General features: G+C 53.9%; 1 protein-coding gene across 1 annotated transcript; it reads left to right on the top strand.

Moving 5' to 3' along the window:
* The first annotated feature begins 951 nt into the window (after positions 1-951).
* On the top strand, positions 952-24280 carry LOC144279508 (Fc receptor-like protein 3). The gene is made up of 14 exons (XM_077841047.1): positions 952-1035; positions 2040-2054; positions 3816-4073; positions 5474-5740; positions 11587-11871; positions 13143-13430; positions 15094-15381; positions 15775-16077; positions 17062-17166; positions 17597-17624; positions 20231-20328; positions 21158-21226; positions 24004-24035; positions 24149-24280. Exons 1-14 carry the CDS (start codon positions 1005-1007, stop codon positions 24278-24280), a joined length of 2199 nt encoding a protein of 732 aa, XP_077697173.1. The 5' UTR covers positions 952-1004.
* Positions 24281-24600: the final 320 nt, after the last annotated feature.

The raw sequence follows: 24600 nt of genomic DNA, 5'->3' as shown, positions 1-24600 counted from the left end.
CCAGCATAGTTACTGGCATTACAGATGGGCAGACGAGCTGGGCAGGCCGGGAGTGTCGGGGTGTGGGTGGCGGTTGGGGAGCCAGGGGGGATGCAGATTCTCTTGGGTCATGTGCAGGGTCAGCAGCTAAACGCTGGCAATGTGCAGAAAGACCAGAGGGAGACGAGTATCAGGGGACAGCCGTGTTAGTCTGTAGCCACAAAAACAACAAGGAGTCCGGTGGCACCATAAAGACTAACAGATAGAGCTTCTACATCCATGGTGGCCAGGATGGTGTTTTCAGGAAGATCACCAATGCATTGTAGTTTCCTCAGAAAGTCGATGAGCACCCTAGGCCAGATCTGCAGTGGGTGTAAATCACTCCATTGATTTCACTGGAGCAGAGACAATTTACAGCCACTGGGGTCTGGTCCTCTGTGTCTCGCCTGGTATATACAAGAGCCAGGACAAGGCTGAGCCAAGATCCCCTGCCTGTGCCTGGGGGCGGCTCCACATGTGGGTCAAAGATCTCCTGGCCCCAGGAGGGGCGACGGGTAGCACCCCACCCCCAGGGCTGCAGCAGCCCCATCCCAGGCTGGCTGTGAGGGAGTGCTGAGCTCCCCTCAGCTGGCTTCGGACCCTGGGTTGGACATAGGGTGACCAGATACCAAGTGTGAAAAATCAGGATGGGGGTGGGGGCGTAATAGGTGCCTATCTCGGGGCTGGGGGGTAATAGGTGCCTATATCGGGGGTGGGGGTAATAGGTGCCTATATCGGGGGTGGCGGGTAATAGATGCCTATATCGGGGCTGGGGGGTAATAAGTGCCCATATAAGCAAAAGCCCCAAATATCGGGACTGTCCCTATTAAATCAGGACATCTGGTCACCCTAGCTGGGCGAAAGGTGCAGCCCTTATGCGAAAGGGAAAGCTGCTTCCTTCCCCTTTCGCCAGCAGAGAGGTTATGCAAAGGGGAGCATGTTTGCTGCAGTACGTGTGTGGGTCGGCTCCTTTCACAGCGTCCAGGATGCTGGGGAGGGCAGAGCTGCTTGTGCTGGGTGAGTAGGGACTGGGGGGCTGGGTGTTGGGGGGCCATGGGGGTGGGCAGGAGGGCTGGGTGATTGTACTGCAGTCCCAGGGCGCTGACAGCCCATGCAGGCTGCACGGGGGAGCAGCTGTCCCAGAGGAGTTTAGTGAGATTCAGAGGGATTCCCCCTGCTGCAGGAACAGAGAGGGGGACTCAGTCTCCATGGCCCATTCAGTCCCTGGCCAGTCTGCAGACAGCCCCAAGTGGGCAGATAGTGCCAAGGAATGGGCCATTTTAGCTGTGGGTATGAGGTTTGGTGACGGCCAGGGAAGACATTTCACTGTCCAAGAGAAGGCGAGACATCAGCCCCATTCACCGAGCCACAGAGCTCGGGACGCCAGGGGAGCAGCATGTGTCCTGCCCAGCTCAGTGTGGGCTCCCCTGGGTTTGCTGGCTTCTGAGATCTTCACACTCTGGGGAATGAAGAGAGGTGGGCTCTGGTACCAGGAGGGATCTTGGTCCTACAGAGGGATATGCCATGGCCAGTGCCAGTGAGGCAGTGGGGCCGGGCACAGTGGGGTGGGGCGGGTGAGCTGCTGGGGTAGCTGGGATGTGCTGCCAGCAGGTGTCTCACGTGTGACGAACCGGGCGCAGGCCCGGCAGCGCTCTGAGTCCATGGACTCACCCTGAGCCCATCCCAGCCGGGATCTGGTCTGTGCTTAGTCCCGATGGTGCAGCTCTAGGAGTCTGGATGCCTGGGCTCTCTTCCCCGCGCTCCCCCAGACTCCACAGGAGGCCTTGGAGGAGCCCCTGGCCCGGGTGGGCTCCATGTCCCCATGTGCAGGGGAGGTGAAGGCTCTGACCGCCTGGGGAGCAGGCTCCCTCCCTAGATTGTGATGCGAGAAGGGACCTCAGTGATCCCCGCGTCTGAGCAGCTGCTTGACACAGGCCAGAGGACTTCCCATAACAGCACCCGCGCTGGTGTTGCGGGAAACAGACTGCACTAAGCCTCATTCCTTCTCATTTCTTTTGCAGCCCTTTGCCTAGCTGGTGAGTCCTGCTCATCTCTGAATATTCCTGCTAACATAAACTGCATGGGCCCCCAACCCCTAACGTGCAGGTACCAGGGGGTGATGCCCCTGCTCTCTAATACTAGACAGTACCTGGGTACCAGGAGGTGCTGCTGGGACATTACCCCACTGCCCCCATCACCAGACAGTACCCAGGTACGGGGGCTGCCGTGACATTACCCCACTGCCCTCTATCACCAGACAGTACCCGGCTACGGGGTCTGCTGTGACATTACCCCACTGCCCCCTATCACCAGACAGTACCCGGCTACGGGGTCTGCTGTGACATTACCCCACTGCCCCCTACCACCAGACAGTACCCGGCTACGGGGTCTGCCGTGACATTACCCCACTGCCCCCTATCACCAGACAGTACCCGGCTACGGGGTCTGCCGTGACATTACCCCACTGCCCCCTATCACCAGACAGTACCCGGCTACGGGGTCTGCTGTGACATTACCCCACTGCCCCCATCACCAGACAGTACCCGGCTATGGGGTCTGCTGTGACATTACCCCACTGCCCCCATCACCAGACAGTACCCGGCTACAGGGTCTGCCGTGACATTACCCCACTGCCCCCTATCACCAGACAGTACCCGGCTACGGGGTCTGCTGTGACATTACCCCACTGCCCCCATCACCAGACAGTACCCGGCTACGGGGTCTGCCGTGACATTACCCCACTGCCCCCATCACCAGACAGTACCCGGCTACGGGGTCTGCCGTGACATTACCCCACTGCCCCCTATCACCAGACAGTACCCGGCTACGGGGTCTGCCGTGACATTACCCCACTGCCCACTACCACCAGACAGCACCCGGCTACGGGGTCTGCCGTGACATTACCCCACTGCTCCCTATCACCAGACAGTACCCGGCTACGGGGTCTGCCGTGACATTATCCCACTGCCCTCTATCACCAGACAGTACCCGGCTACGGGGTCTGCCGTGACATTACCCCACTGCCCCCTATCACCAGACAGTACCCGGCTACGGGGTCTGCTGTGACATTACCCCACTGCCCCCTACCACCAGACAGTACCCAGGTATGGGGGCTGCCGTGACATTACCCCACTGCCCCCTATCACCAGACAGTACCCGGCTACGGGGTCTGCTGTGACATTACCCCACTGCCCCCTATCACCAGACAGTACCCGGCTACGGGGTCTGCCGTGACATTACCCCACTGCCCCCTACCACCAGACAGTACCCGGCTACGGGGTCTGCTGTGACATTACCCCACTGCCCCCTATCACCAGACAGTACCCGGCTACGGGGTCTGCTGTGACATTACCCCACTGCCCCCTATCACCAGACACTACCTGGGTATGGGAGGCTGCTGTGACATTACCCCACTGCTCCACAGTACCTGACAATACCTGGCTACTGGGGGTGCTGCTGTGACACTATCCTACTGCCCCTAGTACTAGACAGTACCTGGGTACCAAGGGGGCGCCACTGGGACATTATCCCACTACCCCCTAATGCTAAACAGGACTTGGATGCCATGAGGCACTACCGTAACATCGCCCTCTCCCCAGTGCTAAACAATACTTGATAACCAGGGGCACTGCCCAGGCAGTCAGGTGCCTAACCCCTTTGGCAATCCCAGCCTAGAGCGTACCCCTGCGCAGTTCCCTGGCTCCAGCCTCCCGTGCTGAGGCCATGGGGCTCATCTCCTCCTTTACCCTGAGGTCAGCTCTGTCCTGTTGTCTCCTCCCTCTCTGCCGGCCCTACAGCGACTGCACAAAAGGCCACGCTGACCCTTAACCCTCCATGGAGCACAGTGTTTAAGGGGCAGAGCGTTACTCTGACGTGCAGCACATCCCGCTCTCCTGGACGGAATTTCTCATGGTATCACAACGACAAGTCATTCAGAAACACAGTAAAAAACAGCTTCAGAATTGAAAAGACAAAGATGAGTGATGCAGGTAGATACCAGTGCAAGGCTCCTGGCTCCGGGCAAAGCGACCCCGTTCTGCTGACCATTTCTGAAAGTGAGTCACGTAACAGCAGGTCGGAGCCTTTCTGCTCTGCTCTGACCTGTGGGGCCCTGTGGAGCTGCTGCCCACTCTGCAGTGGGGCAAACCCAGCTCCTGAAGCAGTGAGCGGAGGGAGATGCTGCCAGCTACCTGCCCACAGCTCCACTCGGGGTCTGGCAGGGATCTAGCCTGCAGGTCAGGTGGCCACTTTTATTGGATGGAAATTAGGGAAAACTACATGAAAAATAAGGGACAATTTAAGAAAACACCATTTCCCTTAGCAGAGCATGTTGTTCTCCCACATGTACATTTCTCCTGCCCTCTGGAATACAGTGCAATTGTCGTAAGCTTCAATTTAATATTTCAAATGGTCAAGGGGTGTTCCTTAAAATAAGGGACGGGTGGTCACACTCTACGTGGAGGCCCCCCTGGCTGCAGGAGAAAGGCCTTGGGGCACCTGCCCCCAGCTCACTGGAGCCGGAGCAGCAGTGGGGCAGGCATGCTCCCGTCCCTGCAGCCTGGGGAGACTGCTCCTGGCTTGGGCTGTGGTGGGGGATCAGTCAATAGAATCTGGGTTTGCTCCCAAATTCCACGCTGCAGGCCAGCGGGCACAGCCCCCTCCTTCCCCCTCTGGGAGCTGCTATCCCACCTCCTCTGATGCTGTTTCCCTCCCGAGCTCTCTCTCCAGAGCCCTGACCTTGTCTCCTGCCTCCCCCTCGCTCAGCCTGGACTCACCCCTCTTGCGGTTCTTTGGCACGCCTGCCCCTCCTTACCAGGGCAACTTAATGTCTGTCTTTCTCTTGGCTAGAAAGGATTTTCTTGTGGTTCACTTTTACCTGCGGCCTGGGGAACTTTTTTGCCTGACTCTCTCTCTCCCGCCCCGCAAAGGGTGAGTGTGACTTTCAGCCCACAGCCTGCAGAACTGAGTGCACTGAGTTCCCTGGTGCCATGATCTCCTGGAGCTCCTGCTCTCAGCAGAGGCGGATTAAGGTCTCCTGGAGCCCTGGGCTGGAGCAAGTCGGGGGGAGGAGCCCGGGTGCTGGAGCCGTGGCCCAGCCCCTTCTGCCATGGCCCTGCCCCCATTCCACACCCAGCCCAGCTTTGTCCCTTCCCCCTGCAGCCCCCACCCATTCCGCCCATGGCCCTGTCCCATTCCACCCTTCCCCCATGGCGCCTCCCCCTGCTTGCTCCTTTCCATCCCTCCGTCCACCCCTCATTTCCCCCCCACCCTGTGGCCCCGAGACTGGAGAAGTTCTGTGCCTTTGGGCCACGGCGGGCAGCAAGAGCTCCTCCAGCCCCATGGCCACGGCAGGGGGAGATTTTTCTGCGGGCCCCAAATTGGCTGGGGCCCCTGGGCACGGGCCCTGTTGGGCCATGCAGTAACCTGCCATTTGCTCTCGGTGTCTCTCTTTCAGAGTGGCTGATTCTCCAGGCCCCTTACTATGCTGTGTTCGAAGGGGACCCGCTGCACCTGAGGTGCTACGGATGGAAGGGAGCAGAGGTATCTGGGATAAAATATTACAGAAATGAAGCATACATTACTCCACCCTATGTGAACTCAGAGCTGTCCATCAAACAAGCAAGGACAAGTGACAGTGGCAAATATCACTGCACAGGATCAATGAAAACTATATTCATGATTTCTGAAAAAATTTCTCCTGTGGTGTCTATTTCTGTCCAAGGTGAGGAATTTTTGTGAGTGGGGGGCTGGGCAGAGAGGGGGCAGTCTCAGCACACAGGACATACTCAGAGCTGAGCCTGGTGCATCTTCTGTCAGTGGTGCAAGGTGTGACCTCGCACGTATGATGTGTGCGAGGTCATGTGGTGCAGAGGACACCGTCACTATTGCTTGAGCCCGGCACCTCTTTCTTCATACAATAAGCAGTGGACATCCTGCCCCAGCTTCCTTGGCGGGGAAGGCTTTGCCTTTACCTAGCTGCCATTAGGAGAATCATAATTTGGCCAAGTGACTTTAGTCCAAAATCTGGTCTCCCCTTGCTTTGACATTGGCGTAGCTGCACTGGCTGCTACAACTGACGTCCCCAGGGGTAAGTGAGGTCAGAATCGGGCCCTTTATCTCTAGCTGTAGGAACAGGAGCGTTACAGCACAGCAGGCAGGGACGGGCGTCAGCGTAAAATGGATCCATTTTAGGAACGTGCCAAGGTGCCGGTTTGATTTTAAAGCTGAGATCTAACAGACTCGATTTGCCAATGTGATAAGAGCTGTAGCCAGTATTGGAATGGAACCTAAACAGGATAACCCCTTCTACAGAGTCCCATGAGCGCTTAGCTTACTCATTGTAATGCTAGGTTCTTTTCAGGTCAGCTTTTACCTGGGCCAGTATTTCTCAGAACAGGTCACTTGGTTATTCTTAACCAATCAACAGTTTATTAATTCACTCCGGACCACACCAGTCTACCATTAACACGGCACCAGTCAAGTGTACACACAAGCAGTGTTCTAGGCATGCACTGAACACACCAATACACTCTTACAACTGTCATAGACTAGCATTGAGGCTCAGCAGGTGTACCGAGGAAGAGCACAGATCACCAAAATTTCTTATGACATTTATTTACATTCATCAGTTCTTTAGTCCCTCTGATACATTTCTCACACTTCCAGGATTTCTCCAAGGGGGAAGGGTACGCTTGTCTCGAAGGCACTTATAAGGCTCAGCGTGTGGCCCTGCTAGTTAAATAGTTTGGTGTAAAAAGGCACAAATTTAAAATACCAAAAGTGATTGCGTAAAGGTATTGTTTTAAATCTCTCTTAGGCCAGTTTGCCTGGGCTTAGGTCAGAGACCCCTGCGCATGGCATTAGTTAGTGAGGGCTCACTAAAAGAACGCAGACTCAACCAGCTAATCTGCAGTTTGTCATATTCAAGAATAGCAGGAGAAACACATATTTGAAATGAAATCTCACCACTTCTCCTGACCCCGGTAACCCTGACATAGGGGAGAGTCCTTTCCACCCAGCTGGTCTGGGCGTCCGGTCACACTTCTGGATTCAGCAGTTTATTGTTAGGTTCAGTCAACTCTGCTTCATGCTGTGACCATGATGTGTGGGAGAGGGGAGAGAGTCTTTCCCATATGGGGGTTTAGCAAAGCTCTGAGGTCCACATGTGCTCACAGAGTATAGCCCCTCTTATTTCTATAAAAAGAAAAGGAGTACTTGTGGCACCTTAGAGACTAACCAATTTATTTGAGCATGAGCTTTCGTGAGCTACAGCTCACTTCATCAGATGCATACCGTGGAAACTGCAGCAGACTTTATATATACACAGGTTTCAGAGTAACAGCCGTGTTAGTCTGTATTCGCAAAAAGAAAAGGAGTACTTGTGGCACCTTAGAGACTAACCAATTTATTTGAGCATGAGCTTTCGTGAGCTACAGCTCACTTCATCAAAGTGAGCTGTAGCTCACGAAAGCTCATGCTCAAATAAATTGGTTAGTCTCTAAGGTGCCACAAGTACTCCTTTTCTTTATATATACACAGAGAATATGAAACAATACCTCCTCCCACCCCACTGTCCTGCTGGTAATAGCAAGCTATTACCAGCAGGACAGTGGGGTGGGAGGAGGTATTGTTTCATATTCTCTGTGTATATATAAAGTCTGCTGCAGTTTCCACGGTATGCATCCGATGAAGTGAGCTGGAGCTCACGAAAGCTCATGCTCAAATAAATTGGTTAGTCTCTAAGGTGCCACAAGTACTCCTTTTCTTTTTGCGAATACAGACTAACACGGCTGTTACTCTGAAACCTCTCTTATTTCTATCTGGCCCTGGTAAACAGGCACTCAGATTTCAGCTCTCCATTTTTCAGCTGCTTCCATCAGTATCCAGCAGATGGTGTTGGGACATGACAAATTTCTTGGATGCTCCTATGCAGTGGAGCCTTGTTGGTCCCTCCAGGATATTAGAGAGACAAGGAGTGCGGTGAAATAGTTGCTTTTATTGGACAAATTTCTCTTGGTGAGAAAGACAAGCTTTCGAACCACACAGAGCTCTTCGCCAGGTCTGGGAAAGGTACTGAAAGTGTCACAGCTAAATATAAGGTGGGACAGATTGTTTAGCATCAGGAATTAACACATTTCAAGGGACCATTCAAGGGGAAGTGGCCAGTTAACACCCCTTCTGTCATAGGGGGAGGAAACTGTAGGGGGGAGGTTAGGGTGTTGTAGATTCTTGTAATGAGCCATAAATCCAGTGTCTCTATCAGTCCATGATTTTTAGTGTCTAGCAAAGTTCTGAATTGAAGTTTCCAGGCTCATCTTTTGAAGGTGTTGTGCAGGTTTCCTTTGGGGACAAGGACTGAGAGGTCAGATATGCAGTGATCGTTCTGTGAAACGTGTTCACCCACAGGTGATAGGGCTTTTTTGTCTTCTGTCATGTTTCTGTGTGAGTTCATTTGAGAGCGTAGTGCAGGGGTGGGGAACCTACAGCCCGTGGGCTGGATCTGGCCCACTGCTTAATTTCATCTGGCTTGTGGCAAGTCTCTGGCCTGTGGCAAGCTCCTGGAAGCAGCCACCATGTCCCTGTGGCCCCAAGGCAAAGGGGTGATCAGGGAAGCTCCGCGTGCTGCCCCTGCCCTCAGCGCTGGTTCTGCAACTCCCTTTGGCCGGGAACTGCAGCCAATGGAGCTGTGGGGGCAGCCGCCTGGCCGTGCCTCTGCCTACAGACCGGACAGGCCATCTGCTTCCTGGAGCCCCACTGAACCACCGGCTGGGAGCCACTTGAGGTAAGTGCCGCATGGCCTGAGCCCGCAGCCTGAACTCCCTGCCCCAGCCCTGAGCCCCCTCCCGCACCCAAACTCCCTCCTGGAGCCAGCACCTCGAACCTCCTCCCATACCCCAAACCCCCACCCCAGCCCTAAGCCCACTCCTGCACTCCAAACCCCTCATTCCCAGCCCCACCTCAGAGCCCGCACCCCCAGCCGGAGCCCTCACCCACTCCTGCACCCCAACCCCTTGCCTCAGCCCGGAGCCCCTTCCCACACCCTGAATCCCTCATTTCTAGCCCCACCCTGGAGCCTACGGGAAGCCCCAAGCCTCTGTGCTCCCCCGCGGGGCTGTGTGTGGCCCACAACTGAGTTTTTCTGTGGGTCAGTGGCCCCAGAGAGAAAAAAGGTTCCCCACCCCTGGTGGTGTGATTGTCTCATTTCACCCACATAGTTGTTATTGGGGAATTCAGTGCACTGAATTGTAAGCATGAAAGCTTGTCTCTCTCAAAAACAGAAGTTGAGGCAATAAGAGATATTACCTCCCCCACCTTGTCTCTTCGATGCTCCTGTTAGCCAGAAGGTTTCATTTGTTCCATGGATTGTATTTCAGTATTAGCCTGGACGATGGACTGGGCTCCCCACTTTTACGTGCTTATACCTCTTAACATTCCTGTCTCTTGCTTGTGCTATACAATAGTTGTCACTTCTAGAGCACAGCAACCCATTAGAAAGGAAATGAACAACCTCTTATAGTCCTCTAAATCAATGGACATGGGTCAGACATTCTTTGATTGTATCTAATACCTTTCACGTCACATCTTCCAGGGATTATCATTGGATATGACAGGTTTCAGAGTAGCAGCCGTGTTAGTCTGTATTCGCAAAAAGAAAAGGAGTACTTGTGGCACCTTAGAGACCAACAAATATATTTGAGCATAAGCTTTTGTGAGCTACAGCTCACTTCATCAGAAGCAACAGACTCCAATGAGAGACTGCTGAATATGAGACATTGCATCAGAGGAACAAGACAGATTATTCACCCAGAGATAAATCAGGCAAACAAACGTGCAGTGGGGCTGGAGGTGAAGGCAGGGTAGTTTGGATTTCTTGGGGAAACAGGGGGTTTATCCCATTTGACCTTCAGTTTTCCAGGTCTCCCAGTCAGTTGGCTCTAGTTGATTTAACTCCCACAGCTTCCATACTCCTTCTTGGCCCTTGGTTCATACATAGGAGACAGAGGGCGCTCTGCATGAGAAAAGGAGTAGTTATTCCTGTCAGTCGCCTGGCAGGGGGTTTCCTTAGCTAGAGTGAAAGAGATGGGAGTCAGCCACAAGTGAATGATGGGAGTCTTTGGTTTGGTTGGAAGATTCCTTATCATAGAGCAGAGCTTCCTTTCCTGGGAGCTGAGTATTTTAACTTTAGCCTAATTAATGCCCCCCAGACAAGACGTCCCACCTGTTGGGATGGGACTACTGACTCTCATTGGCTTTAGCTCTGAGGGGAAGCTAAGGGTTTGGAATATGCATAAGGGTGAGTGGTGACAATCTTACTTGCTGAAGACAGAAGGGCAGAGAATCAGTGGCAGATTAGCCACTGGGCCAATGGGGCCCATGCTCAGGGGCCTGGGCCAATTGGGGGGCCCCTGGAAAAATGGGTGCGCCCATGCCCTGACCCGCTCCCCCCACTCGACCAGTGCTCCTGCCGGGGAGCAGGGGAAGCCCCTACACCCCGACCCCACTCCCCAGCATGGGTGCCGGGGGGTGAGTGGGGGTGGAGTGTGACTTCAGGCAGAAGTGGTGGGGAGGGGCCCCCACTTGCTCTGGTCCAGGGCCCCACAAACCCCTAATCCACCTCTGCAAAGAAGGAGCAAGAGCCATAGCTGCTAACAATGTATGTTTGAGAAATATTTTAATATCTGTATGTCTACACAGAGCAAAGCAAGTGGGGTTAGATAAACCTACAATGAAAGACAATACCTAATAATGACCTCATAGAATCTCAGGGTTGGAAGGAACCTCTGGAGGTCATCTAGTCCAACCCACAGCTGAAAGCAGGCCCAATCCCCAATTTTTGCCCCAGATCCCTAAATGGTCCCCTCAAGGATTGAACTCACAACCCTGGGTTTAGCAGGTCAATGCTCAAACCACTGAGCTCTCCCTCCCGCTCCTCACAAATGATCATCTGGCACCTGCTACCTTCCTCCCTCAGGGGGGCCTCAGAAGACAAAGAACAAAACATGCATTCAAATGCAAACAACGTTATTTATTAAATAACGGGAGCAATAAATAAATATCAAAGTGGGCTCAGAAATCCTGCCCTCCCCACCTCTGAAACCAGCCTTAGACCACAACAAACAACCAGGCCCCGCAAATCTCAGAGAGCTGACAGGGAGAGAGAACAGCCCGGGGTCCTGCTCTGGCATGACTTCCCCATCCATCTGCACAGAGTCCTGGCCCTACCTCCCCTGGCCCAGCATTGCAGGATCAGCAGTTCCATCTCTGGAGCTCCCAGCTGCCACAATGGGAGATAAAGCAGGAGAAGGTCCCTCCAAGGAGGCCTGTTCTGATGTGGTGAGAGGCTTTAAAAACCAACAGGAAGTCAATGACGGGCTGCTACAGGGGATCAGGGCTCCAAATGAGAGTGAAATGTTCTCTCACAGGGAAACAGGTTCATTGTGATGGGAGATTTTAGGGATGGGCAGGGGGTAGATCCCTGTCTGTCGGTCTGAAATGCAGTAGTTTCCAAAGCCTACTCTGGGCTCTGGCGTTGAACACTGCTGGTGAACAAGTTTGATCTGCTTCTAGAGTTGTTTTCGTCTCCGGTGCTGAGGGCAGCAGGCTCAGGTGACCCCATAGAAGGAAGCCCGATGACCCTGAGGTGTGTCACAGAGCTCAACCCCCAGAAATCGGACACATTGCTTCAGAGATTCTTCTACAAAGACAGCAGGGACTTGGGAGGATCTAGGAGCTCCATTGACTACCACATCCCAGTGGCAGGGCTACAGGACTCAGGATATTACCATTGTGTGGTGCGGACGGTGACCTCAAGTGTATGGAAATGGAGTCCCAAGTTAAAGATTGCTGTTAAACGTGAGTGTCTGGAGCAGGGATGGTGGGGTCAGGTTCTGAAGGTTCCCACCTATCTGGGATGGAAAGAAAACTACATGGAATCTATTCCGAGCTTTCTGTGGCTTCTGAGCCCACATGGGGCCAACCTGCCCCTGCCACAGTCCAGTGGCATTTGCAGGCTGAAATATGAGGTGCAGGGAAGACCCTGATAAATTCCATGATGCAAAATAGAGCTTCAGACCCCAGGACACAGGAACGGCGGCTGGAGTTGAATCAGCTCTGCTCGCGTAGGGCCAAAAGAGCACAGCACGTCAGCTCGTGGGAGAACCCGACCAGGGTGGGGGATGCTGGGGGCTGAGCTCGTGTGAGAATCTGGCCCTGGATACAATGAAATCTTGGCAGAGAACTTGATGCCAAAGCAACGGCTTGGAGACCTCAGGGAGAGAGGCCAGTTGACATTGTCTTAGATTGTTCTAATTTGCTACTTTGACCCAGTTGAGGGGATAGGAGGGACTGACCCAGATAAAGAGCCTGGTTTTTCTCCCATTGGAGTCAATGGAAAAACTCCCCTTACCACAGTGAGAGCAGGATCACGGCAGAGCCTAGACTGACTGACGGTGCAAAGTGGATCTGGGCATGTTTTTGGCAGGCAGATTAACCCTCATGTGTCAGGGCTCAAGATGATTTGACTATCAGCGACCAGGCTGGGTCCTGCTATGAGGGCAGATTATCCCCCAGCTGCAGGTTCTGACTGTGACGGGATCCCCAGGGTGCAGCCTGGAACTGTGGGACCACTGAGCCCCCTAACTCTCCAGCCTAGGCTGTCTCTCACAATGCTTTGCTAGTGACAAGCAGCAAACCCCTTCAGGTGCTGTGATCACTCAGCACAACAACATGTGAAGCCCTGCACCCAACTAGATTGCATGAATGCTCCCAGAGCCTCATGAATCACACAGAGTAAGGCATCAGCCAAATCCCCCCAGCTCTCAGCCTTGTACCTCAGGAATATACTGTCTTTCACTGCTCAAGATGAGCTTTTGCACTAACATTTGCAATATATACACTAGCCTTTGCAAACCTGAGCAGATTTACCACACACTTCATGTGGGCCCATGACCCATAGTGTTGTGGGCCTGGGCCCTGCATTCTGTCCCCTCCCCAAATCAATGCTCTACACACAGGACCCCCATCCTTACCTGGGGGCAGAAGTGCTGATCTGTCCAGATGGCACCGAGCTCATCCCTTGGGTCACCGCAGCACGTCCTGCCCTCCTTTGTCCTCCTCTCCCACAGGAATCCCAGTGTCCCGAGTCTCCATGGAGGTCCAGCCCCTCGGGGGGCAGGTGATGGAAGGGGAGCGGCTGGTGCTGAACTGCTCTGTGTCTCTGGGCACGGGGCCAATCACCTTCTCCTGGCACCGGAAGGGCTCCAGTCAGGCTCTGAGGACAGAGACTCAGGTCTCACAGAGGCTGGTCTATGAGATCCCTGCAGCCACGGAGACCGACACGGGGGAGTATTACTGCGTGGCCTCCAACGGCAATGCCCCAGCACCAAGCCCAGGGGTGAAAGTTGCTGTGAAGGGTGAGCCAGGTCCCAGCTGAGTGATGGGGTGACAGGGGCTTTACCCCTGCCCGGGTGAGCATGAGAGCCTCTCCTTAGGCATAAGGTCAGCAGAGGGGCATTGGGGGGATACTGTTGCTGGCTTGGGCCTGCTGAGAGGGGCGAGGCCCATGGCTGTAGCAGCTGGAAGCCCTAGGGAGGGATGTGGCCTCCGCACGAGGCTGTGAATGGAGCTGGTTGAAATACTTTTGTCAAACTCCCCCACAGGGCAGAGAGGCCCGTCACACGGACCCAGGGGGGTACCTCTGCCGACTTCCAGCCTCCCCACCCTGCAGAGATGGGGCATGTTACACTGCACCCTCGGGTGGGCTGCTGGCAACCGGGAGAACTGGGGATTGGGCTCTAAATGTGCAAGCCTCTCCTGCCTGAGGTGAAAGCCCCAGCTCGGCAGCCACGGCTGTAGCAGGCTCAGCCACCACTAGGCGTGGCCCAGACACCACTAGAGGGGCCAGAGCGCCAAGCTGGTGGGTGTGGGGTATGCTTGTGCCCAGTGGGATCGCAGCTGGCTGGGGAGGTAACTGGGCCTGGCTGGGCCTCCGCGTTTCGCCCCCACCAGCAGGTCCGGCTCCTAGGCGGGAGGGGCACTGGGCTCTGCACGCTGTCCCTGCCCTGAGCACTGGCTCTGCACTCCCGCGGGAACCTGCAGCCAATGGGAGATGTGGGGGCAGTGCCTGTGGGTGACAGCAGCGTGCAGAGCCACTTGCCACACCTCCGCCTGGGAACTGGCTGCTTCCTGGGCACAGCGCAGAATCAGGACAGGCAGGAAGCCTGCCTTAGCCCCCCCCAGCTGCGCCGCTGACTGGGAGCTACCGGAGGGAAGCCTGTGCCCCAGCCCCACACCCCAACCCCCTGCCCCAGCCCTGAGCCCCCATCAAACCCGGAGCCCCCTCCTGCATCCCAAACCCCTCATCCCAGCCCCACCCCAGAGCCTGCACCCCTAGCCCACAGCCCTGACCTCCTCCACACTCTGAATCCCTCTGCCCCAACCCCCAGCTTGGAGTCCCCTCCTGCACCCCAAACCCCTCATCTCCAGCCCCACCCCAGAGCCCGCACCCCCATATGGAGCCCTCACTTCCCTCTGCACCCCAACCCCCTGCCTCAACCTGCAGCCCCCTCCCACACCCTGAACCCCTCAGCCCCAGCCCCAGCCCAGAGCCCACACCCCCAGATAGAGCCCTCACGTCCCTCTGCACCCCAACCAGTGAGGGTGGGGGATAGCGAGCCACTGAGGGAGGGGGAATGTAGTGAGTGGGGGGCAGAACCTCAGGGAAGGGGCAGGGGGCGGGCCTCAGGGAAGGGGCAGGGCTTGGGTGTTTGGTTTTGTGTGATTAGAAAGTTGGCAACCCTAGAGCAGCCTGCTGCCTCAGTGACACGAGGGGTAAATGGGCCGAAGTGCCAGGTCCTCAGAACACGATGGTCCTTCCCTTCGAATGACCTGATATCTGTACAGGGCAGTGCCAAGAAGCCCAGCCAGGTCCCCGGCCCACGGCGCTGGGCACTACACAGACACAGAGCCAGGAGATGCTCTCGCCCAGAGAGCTCCTAATCCTAGTGAATTCCTCGCCCCTCCTCTCAGCAACCTGAGGTACAGGCTGAGCCCTGACCTGCCCCGATTCTCTGTCAGTTCCAGTGTCCCTGCCTCACCTGACCGTCAGTGCGGCCAGTGCCTGGGCCGCCATCGGGGACGTGGTGGAGATCCGGTGCGAGTCACGCCGCGGCTCGGCCCCCATCGTCTATCGGTTTCATCACGAGGGGGCTGCTCTGGGGAACAGGACGGTCAGTTCCCAAGGGCCGGGATCCCTCGCTCTGAATGTGACGTCTGAGCGGGATTCTGGGACCTACTTCTGCGAGGCTGATAATGGCATGGCCAGTGGCCCCCAGCGCAGCGCCTCCTTCCACCTCTCTGTGCTCGGTACGCCGGCTCCACATGCTCTCTCTGGGGGGGTGGGAGGGCGGGATCTCTGCCTGTAGACCGGGGTGATGGTGGGACGAGCTGCGGTGGTGACTGTGGGGAGCAGGACATGGCAGCATCCTGCCTCCCACACGTAGGGGTTCCTCAGTGCTGCCCTGGTGCTTCTGTGTGGTGGGCAGGATGGGCCGCTCGCTGGGCTGTGGGACTCTGCTCTCGATCCTCACATTGTGGTAAGGGAGCCCCCTTGGGTTGACAAGGTCCAGACACCACTATCTCTGGAGCCTGTTCTCTGCTGTGTGGCCCAGCCTGGGTTACCCCTTTCTGGTGTGTCTGTGACGGAGCATCTCTCCACCCCCCAGCCTTGCTCTCAGGCCGTCTCCCTTGTACTTGCAGTGCCCGTGTCCGGGGCCACCATCACCGCGGATCGCATGGGGCCAGAGGTCATGGCTGGAGAAAGCCTGAATCTCAACTGCTCGGTGGAGTCCGGCACCGCCCCCCTGTTCAAGTGGCTTCACAACGCTGAGGAGCTGGCTGCAGTCTCAGGGCTTGGCCTGCCCACGGCTGTGGGGAACACGCTGCATTTCGGGTCTATACAGCTGGGCCATGGAGGGAATTACCAGTGCATTGCCAGCAACCAGCTCAGCCCCCAGAGAGTCTTCCAGGCCCCCAGCAAGATCCTGGCCATCACCGTGAAAGGTACCTGTAAAATGTGGCTCAGGGACAGGGGAGAGAGAGGCCAGGCTGGGATCTAGACTCAGGTCCAGTTCACGTTCAGGTTTGTAATTCAGATTCCAGACCCCGTCGGGGCTGCCCGTCAAGATGGGATGTCCAGGGGGAACCCCCTGGTCAGTGTGTGTTACGTGTCCCCTCTGGGCCTGGTCCACAGAGGAGCTGGGTCCAGTACAGCTCCTGCTAGAGAGGCTTGGCTCAAGATGTAGCAGCTCCGGCTCTCAGCTCTGGAGGTTCCCAGTCCAATGCCTGGTGTGTCGGCCAAGATGGTGGCCATCACAATGACACCAAAACCAGATGGGCTCGCCTCGTGCAGACTTAGACACAAGCTGCAGAGCTCTCACAAGATCAGCTGTTCCCGTGAGATTCCAGCTACACTGGAATGGAAGGAAGCTGGGTTTGGATCTGACCCAGAACCAAAGCTACAGAGGCAGAGATTAAAATCTGAGCCTCCTGCACCTTAGTCCTTACCCAGAAATGGAAGGGCTCTGATTGTTGGTGGTGGCCCTGTTCTCTCTGATGATCCTTACAATAGTGACCAGAACAGAGCTTCTCATTGCTAGATCCCAAAGAGCAGATCATGGTCACTGGCCCCATGCTCTAGTTCAAATGGGAATTATTTTGGGGGTTCAAGGGCCTGTGCTGTACAGGAAGTCAGACTTGATCACAGAGGCCCCATCTGGCTTTGAAATCTATGATTTATATAGATGGGGAAACTGAGGCACAGAATGGGGCCAGGACCTGCCCAAGGCCACACTGTGAATCAGAGGCAGAATTGAAGAGAACTCAAGTGCCTGGCTCCCGGTCTGAGGCCTGACCCATTGGACTGGGCCCTGCGCCCTGTGGTCACTGGCAGAGGTGTGGTTCAACAGGCTCAGTTGGTTTCTGTCAGGAAGTCTCTTCTCCAGGAGCACTGTGTTTATCTGGGCATGTTCCCTTTGTCTTCTCCAGAGCACGCAAGCCCCCGGGTGGCTGTGCCTGTGACTGTCTCCTTCCTGTTCCTGATGGGTGTCGCTGCGGCTCTGGTGTTCTACTTCAAGTGCTGGAAGAAAGCAGGTATGTGGCTCCTTCCACAGCGTGCGGCTATCACAATCCATCGGGTGCTTGGAAACTCACAACCGTTTCTGAGTTTCTCTGGGAGTCTCGGCCATGCAGCCGCTCCCGGGGAAAGGGAGCTTGAAATGGTCAGAGCCAGGGCGGATTCCATCTTCCTGCCAAATTCACACCATGAATTCTAGACCTTTGTCCCCACGCTTGCTCTGCTGTAATTTAGGCCTTTTGCCAAACCCATCCCACAGCTTTAGCCCAGGAGGCTCCTGAATGGGAAAAGGCTGATCCCTTCCGTCACATTTGGTGTCTTGTCTCCTGTAATGAATCACCCATGCCCCCTGCCTTGCATTCACTCCCCTTGAGAGTGACCCAGACCTGATGGCCAAGGTGACACGTCTGGAGAGATTAATGCACCTTTTTCTCACTTGCTTTGCAGAAGGAATGGTTTTCAATGCCCCGGAGAGGTGAGTCAGGCACAGACGGGGTGAAGCATGTTGGGGTTTGGGACAGGGGAAAGGATGGGTTCAGTGTTGCTTTGATTTAAATGGGTCATGATTTAATTATTAAGTGACCCATTGGTTTCAGCTCTTGGCTCTCCAGGCTGCTTCCCCTCCTTTTTATGTGGGCTCTCTGGACCTGACTCTATATAGCACGTCCACCTGAAAGCTTTGGGGCCCGATTCTCCGTTGCCTTGCACCTTGTGGGTCATTGATCCCAGTGCAATGTGGGTGTAAAGTGCCATCACATCAGAGCAGCAGCGTTTTACAGCCACACTGTGCTGGTGCAGAAGGACACACAAGGGATAGGGCAGCAGAGAAAGGCAAACATGGCACCTACCTTTAAAAGAGGGAGCAAAGAGGACCCGGGGAATTATAAACCTATCAGCCTAACTTCGATACCTGGAAAGATACTGGAACAAATGATTAAACAACCAATCTGTAAGAACTTAGAAGACAAAAGGATAATAAGTAATAGCTAATGTGGATTTGTCAAGAACAAGTCATGCCATACCAACCTAATTTCCTTCTTTGACAGAGTTATTGGCCTAGTTGGTGGGGGGAAGCAATAGAACATAAGAACAGTCATACTGGGTCAGACCAATGGCCCATCTAGCCCAATATCCTGTCTTCCGACAGTGGCCAATGCCAGGTGCCCCAGAAGGAATGAATAGAACAGGGCAGTTATTGAGTGATCCACCCCGTATCGTCCAGTCCCAGCTTCTGACAGTCAGAAGCTAGGGACATCCAGAGCATAGGGTTGCACCTCTGACCATCTTGGCCAACATAGGCACCGACTCAGTGGGTGCTCCAGGGCTGGGGAATAACTTGCTAGGCAGTAGAACTCCTGAAAAGCATCTGGGGGTTGTAGAGGATCACAAATTAAATGTGTCAACAATGTGATGCCTTGTAAAAATGGCAAATCTCATTCTGGGAGGTATTAACAGGAGTGTTGCATGCAAAACACGTGAGGTAACTGTCCCGCTTTACTCAGCACTGGTGAGGCCTCAGCTGAAGTACTGGGTCCAATTTTGAGTGCCATTCTTTAAGAAAGATATGGACAAATTGAGAGAGTTCAGAGGACAGCAAGAAACCTGGCCTATGAGGAAAGGTTAGAAAAATTAGGCATGTATAGGCTTGAAAAAAGAAGACCGAAAAGATCAGTCTTCATATATGTTAAGGGCTGTTATAAAGAGGACAGTGGTCAATTGTTCTCCATGGCCACTGAAGGCAGAACAAGATGTAATGGACTTAATCTGCAGCAAGAGAAATTTGGCTTTGATACGAGGACAACTTTTCTATCTCTAAGGGGAGTTAAACTCTGGGAGGTTTAAGAACAGGTTGGACAAGCACTTACCAGGGATGGTCTAGTTTCCTTAGTCCTGCCTCAGGGTGGTGGACTGTAGTTGACCTCTCAAGGTCCCTTCAGCCTGACATTTCTGATTCTATGATATTTTTGTACCCAACTTGACTCACCTTGAGGCAAAAGGGGAGGCATCAAAGTGACAGATTGCTCCTGAATATTTGGGTCCCCACTTGTTCAGCGGTTGGAGACAGCACGCTCACCGCCTGCTTGTTATGCGATGTAAGAACCAGCTTTTCATTACTGAAGCTGGCTCCTTGGATTTTCCTAGCCTCTCCACTGTTCTCAGCTTCCAGCGGTAACCTTCGTCACAGGGTGGGCAGCAACAACATGTGGTCTGGTAGATTGCCTAGGAAGGTGGTGGAATCTCGATTCTTAGAGTTTTTAAGGCTTGGCTTGACAAAGCCCAGGCTGGGATGATTTAGTTGGGGTTGGTTCTGCTTTGAGCAGGACTGGATGACCTCCTTAGGTCTCTTCCAACCCTGATCTTCTATGATTCTATGATTATGTCTTGGAGTCAAAATATCTGTTTCCACAGGAGCATATTGCTCGGAAACAGCTCTTCTCTGCCTGTTCCGAGACAATCTGCACCTCTGGCTGAGCAGAGGCCAGCAGGCTGATGTCTGTTCATCCATCCCCAGAATCCTGTGGCACTCAGGAGAGGACCCCGTCCCAGAAAAAAGGGGTTACAGCACAGAATCCCAGCAGGGGAGGAGCCAAGAACGCCAATAGGCCTTTATTAAGGATGTGGTTCTACAAAGTTAGTTGGCTTTGAGCAGGGGATTGGACCAGATGACCTCCTGAGGTCTCTTCCAGTCCTAATATTCTGTGATTCTATGATTCTACGAAAGGGGCATGGCTCAGTTGGCAGGGCTTATTCAGGGTTTTTGCCTGTCAGGAATGGGGTGGCCACAGAGGGCCAGGTGCATTTCTGACACTAGATTCATACAACAGTCACATTTAGTGATAGGATGGGGAGGGCCCAGGATCCAAAAGTCGCAGGACCCCTCTCCCCTCCCCCTCTTCCCCTGGAAATGTTCAGGGCTGCATTCTCATTACACTCAGCCCTGTCACCCCTGGCCTTGTCCTCAGTGTGTACGAGCTCTGGCCCTCTGCGTTTTCGTGCCTTCTCCATCTCGTGCCGTCTCTTCCTCTCTCTGGTCTATATCTGCCCTGTTCCACTGTGTTCACTGTGTCTTCCTATACCCAGGGAAACACGGCTCCCAGCCCAGCATGAACCCCCTGGCCAGGGGTTTCCTCCACTGGGGAGCTTGGGCCTCCATGCTGAGGAGCCATCTTACGGCAATGGTAAGGGGCAATAATCCGGAGACATGACGCTGCTGGAGGCTTACTTGTGGCCGACACCAGAGAGAGGAGGCGGTGCCCCTGCCCCGAGGCGTGGGCACGGGGTGCCAAGGCTGTGGAGAGCTGCCCTGGTGCTATGGCTGTGCAGCTATCTCTGCTGTTGTCCCACACAGCCTGTGGCCCTGCTGGGAGGCACTGGTCAGACATGGCTCTGTGACCCCGGCCGCCGTTCCGAGGGAGCCACGGTTAATACCAGTGTGTGGTTAATACCAGGGCCTTGTTGGCCTAGTCTGCACTAGAGCAGCATTCTCTGCCTTCCCGAGGCTGGGGTCTCCATTTCCATACTGGGCCCCTCGGAGCCCCGATCCCTCCCAGCTGGGACCCTGCCCCGCAATCCAGTGAGCAATGAGCGCGTCCCTGGCTGAGAACCCTCAGCGCCAGAGAACTGAGCCGACCCCTTGGAATTGAGCCCGTTTGGGTGCAAACAGCTCAGTGTGTCCATGCTGGGTCATGCTGAGCCGTTGCACGTCCCCACTAATGCCATCCTTTCAATCGCAACGCCCCCTGAGTACCTATCCCACAATCCCTGGCATGGGGCTGTGGTGGGAAGACAGTTTGCACCATTTCAGGGAGCTGGCTCCAACCTGGCACCAGGTGGCTGTAGCCTGGTCAGATCCCAGTGAAATGTGGCAAGTCGGCGTGCTGCTGGGATGCCCTCCGGGAGTGGGCAGCAGACACACTATAGCAGCTGCAGGAAGAGCAGATGGTGCCTAGTGCAGGCGCTTGCTCTAGGGGCACAAGGCATACGTGAGACGTGGCTTTGTTTTCACAGTGTGTCCCCTGGAGCCGGAGAGTGGAGATGTGGAGTATACAGTTGTCAACATCAAGAAAAGAAGTGTGGGTGAGTGGAACAAGACGGTGTCTTGCCTCAAGAGGTAACAAAGGATTCAATAGAGATGTAAGGGATGAGACAGGCAGATGCAGCTAACGTTTCACTCACTTGCTCTGCGACTCTGCAGGCCAATTAACTGGTCCCAGGTGAAAGCCCGTGCAGGTATACAGGTGTAATTCGTAAAGTGTAAAAAGCCTGAAGTGGCTGAGAACTGAAAAATGGACGGTAACAGACTGTGATTTGCAGTGATTTGACCCTGGTGAAATCCAGAAGAACAAAGAGCTCTTGCTCCTGCTTGTAGCTGTTTCCATGGCCTCACTCTGACTCAACAGACACGCGAGGCTTCAGAGTGACACAGAAACAATCCTGGAATCTGGTTGTCTAGATTGTGCCACTGACTTCTGTCTGTGTGTGTACAGGGGCAGAATGAACACAGCAGATGATCAGCAGGGATGTGTTCCTTGAGGGAGGAATTCCCTCCACACACGGCTTGGGCACCCCAAGTCGCATTTACAACCTAAAAGGCAACACAGGGTGTATTTCACCCGTACAGATCACTTCTCTCCACCCACCCTAGAAATCCATCCCCTTGGGAGTAGTGCTAGCTGTGTAAATGGCACAGCGACAGGACAGGACAGTGAAAGACAGGAAGCCGGGGAATACCACATCCGAGTCACTTAAAGGGATGCTGTCAACTTGAATTTTTTTAAATTGACTAATTTCAAACAATTCTGTTTTGGGGGAGAGCCCCCTTTAAACAGTGCATCCCGAGTCGAAAGGAAGAGGGATTCTGTGCTCCCCTGTTGATGTTAAAGGGGGTCTGCTTAGTTAGTCATTTTCTTCTGTGCTTGACTGATTGTTCAAGGAAATTACTGTTTGAGTAACCCCAGTCATGGCTCATCAGTGTAGTTTGAACCTGAGACTTTTAGCAGTAAAAGCATGGGCCTCTATCATTTGACCTAAAAGAGTAAGTCCATAAGCTGGTAGCAGTAGTAGGCTCTTGTCCTCTGTGTGGAGGAGGCATTAGTAGGGGGGACACAGCCCATGTAGCCAGAGTATCACACTGTCAAATGATAAAATAAACACAAAAAATGGAAAAAAGTACTTTCTCTACACTAACTTCTTACAGTTTCAGTCATCTCAGGTGTTACTCATAATGTCATAACTACAAAACCAGCAGATAAATGTGATTTGCAAGTTGAACATGTCCCTTTAAACCAGCAGGAAATACTGAGCTGGGTGAATCTCACGGGTTGGAGTTGGGATGCTTTTCTGAATCTGTTGGGTGGAAATTTCTCCTGAGGTTTCTGGCTCTCCTGGCATCCGGCTCAGGCCTGGAATACTGTGGGAGTGGTGTTTCCTTTGGCGTTTTGGCTCCTGTGTCTCCATTTCCCATCAGAATCCAGAAGCACCGAGGCAAACGCAAACATGAGGAATAGAATCATAGGGCTGGAAGGGACCTTGAGAGGTCATCTAGTTGAGTCCCGGGCACTCATGGCAGGACTAAGTATTATCTAGACCATCCTTGACAGGTGTTTGTCTAACCTGCTCTTAAAAATCTCCAATGGTGGAGATTCCACAATCTCCCGGGGCAATTTATTCCAGTGCTTAACCACCCTGACAATTTGGAAGTTTTTCCTAATGTCCAACCTAAACCTCCCTTGCTGCAATTTAAGCTCATTACTTCTTGTTCTGTCCTCAGAGCTTAAGAAAAACAATTTTTCTCCCTCCTCCTGTGACAACCTTTTACATACTTGAAAACTGTTCTCATGTCCCCTCTCAGTCTTCTCTTTTCCAGACTAAACAAACCCAGTTTTTTCAATCTTCCCTCATAGGTCATGTTTTCTAGACCTTTAATCATTTTTGTTGCCCTTCTCTGGACTTTCTCCAATTTGTCCACATCTTTCCTGAAATGTGGTGCCCAGAACTGGACACAATACTCCGGTTGAGGCCTAATCATCGCGGAGTAGAGTGGAAGAATTACTTCTCATGTCTTGCTTACAACATTCCTGCTAATACATCCCAGAAGGATGTTTGCTTTTTTTTGCAACAGCTTTACACTATTGACTCATATTTAGCTTGTGGTCCACTATGACCCCCAGATCCCTTTCTGCAGCACTCCTTCCTAGGCAGTCATTTCCCATTTTGTGTGTGTGCAACTGATTGTTCTTTCCTAAGTGGAGTACTTTGCATTTGTCCTTATTGAATTTCATCCTATTTACTTCAGACCATTTCTCCAGTTTGTCCAGATCAGTCTGAAGTTTAATCCTATCCCCCAAAGCACTTGCAACCCCTCCCAGCTTGGTATCATCTGCAAACTTTATAAGAGTAGTCTCTATGCCATTATCTAAATCATTTATGAAGATATGGAACAGAACCAGACCCAGAACTGATCCCTGTGGGATCCCACTCATTATGCCCTTCCAGCATGACTGTGAACCACTGGATGGATGGGAAGAATGGGAAAAGTGATCTCGGCTTTAGAGACCCTTCAAAGGCTTGCTCAGAACTTGGTTCCAGAAGCAGGTGGTGGGCTGGCAGTGCACGGCTCTGACATCTTGAACAGGTTCACCCTGCTTAGCATTTATGTCGGTGGATGTAACTCCCCAGGCTAGAATCTGGCCAGTGCCAGGGGGCAGAGTCCTGGGATCCCGAGCACCTCAGTTTTGTGTCTCACACCCATCCCACAGCTGGGGCTGGTCACTGAGGGGCTGGACTGCTGGTGATGGGGGCTCAAGGGGTGAAAGTTAATGCCTAGTCCTGATCCCCTCCTGTTCCTCTTGCAGATAAACCCAAGGGAATTCTGTCAAGGGACAACGTAAGTGCAACCCCCCCAGCTCCCGCCCCCTGTTCTGCTGCTCCCTCCCTGCTGCTCTCTCTGGCCTTTGTCTGCCTCTGTCACCTCACTCACTGTCCATGTGCCCTTTCCAGGAGGAATACTATGTCAGCTACTCTGTGCTTGCGGACCCCAAGCCCACCTGGGAGTCAGCCGCAGGAGTGAGGTCTCCAGAAGGGGGATCCCTACCCGCCAATGACATTTATGAAAATGTTCCCCACCTGTGACCTGCGAGAGACACCAGCCCATCCCCTGGCCCAGCCTCGGGGAGCCTGACTGCCTCGTTAACCCTTCACTCCCCTGCTTGGCATGTAGGGCGTGGAATGAAGCTTGTCCCTGGCTGATGCCCTCTGCATTGGGACTGACAAGCCAGAGCAGAGAAGGAGGAAAATGCTCTGGGTCTGCCTAGTGCTGCTGCTGCCTAGTGAGGCGTCGCGACCAGATGATTTGCTGAGGGGCCCGGGCAGCAGCCCTGATCTCTGTTAATTCCTATGATGGGTCTGTGCCTCTCAGGTATCCATCCCAGGGGGTTGCCAGCTTGGCTGTT

Source organism: Eretmochelys imbricata, chromosome 24, assembly GCF_965152235.1.
Source record: "Eretmochelys imbricata isolate rEreImb1 chromosome 24, rEreImb1.hap1, whole genome shotgun sequence".
In the NCBI taxonomy this organism is placed as follows: domain Eukaryota; kingdom Metazoa; phylum Chordata; order Testudines; family Cheloniidae; genus Eretmochelys; species Eretmochelys imbricata.
Note: the sequence above shows the minus strand (reverse complement) of the source record. Positions and strands in the feature narration are given on the sequence as shown.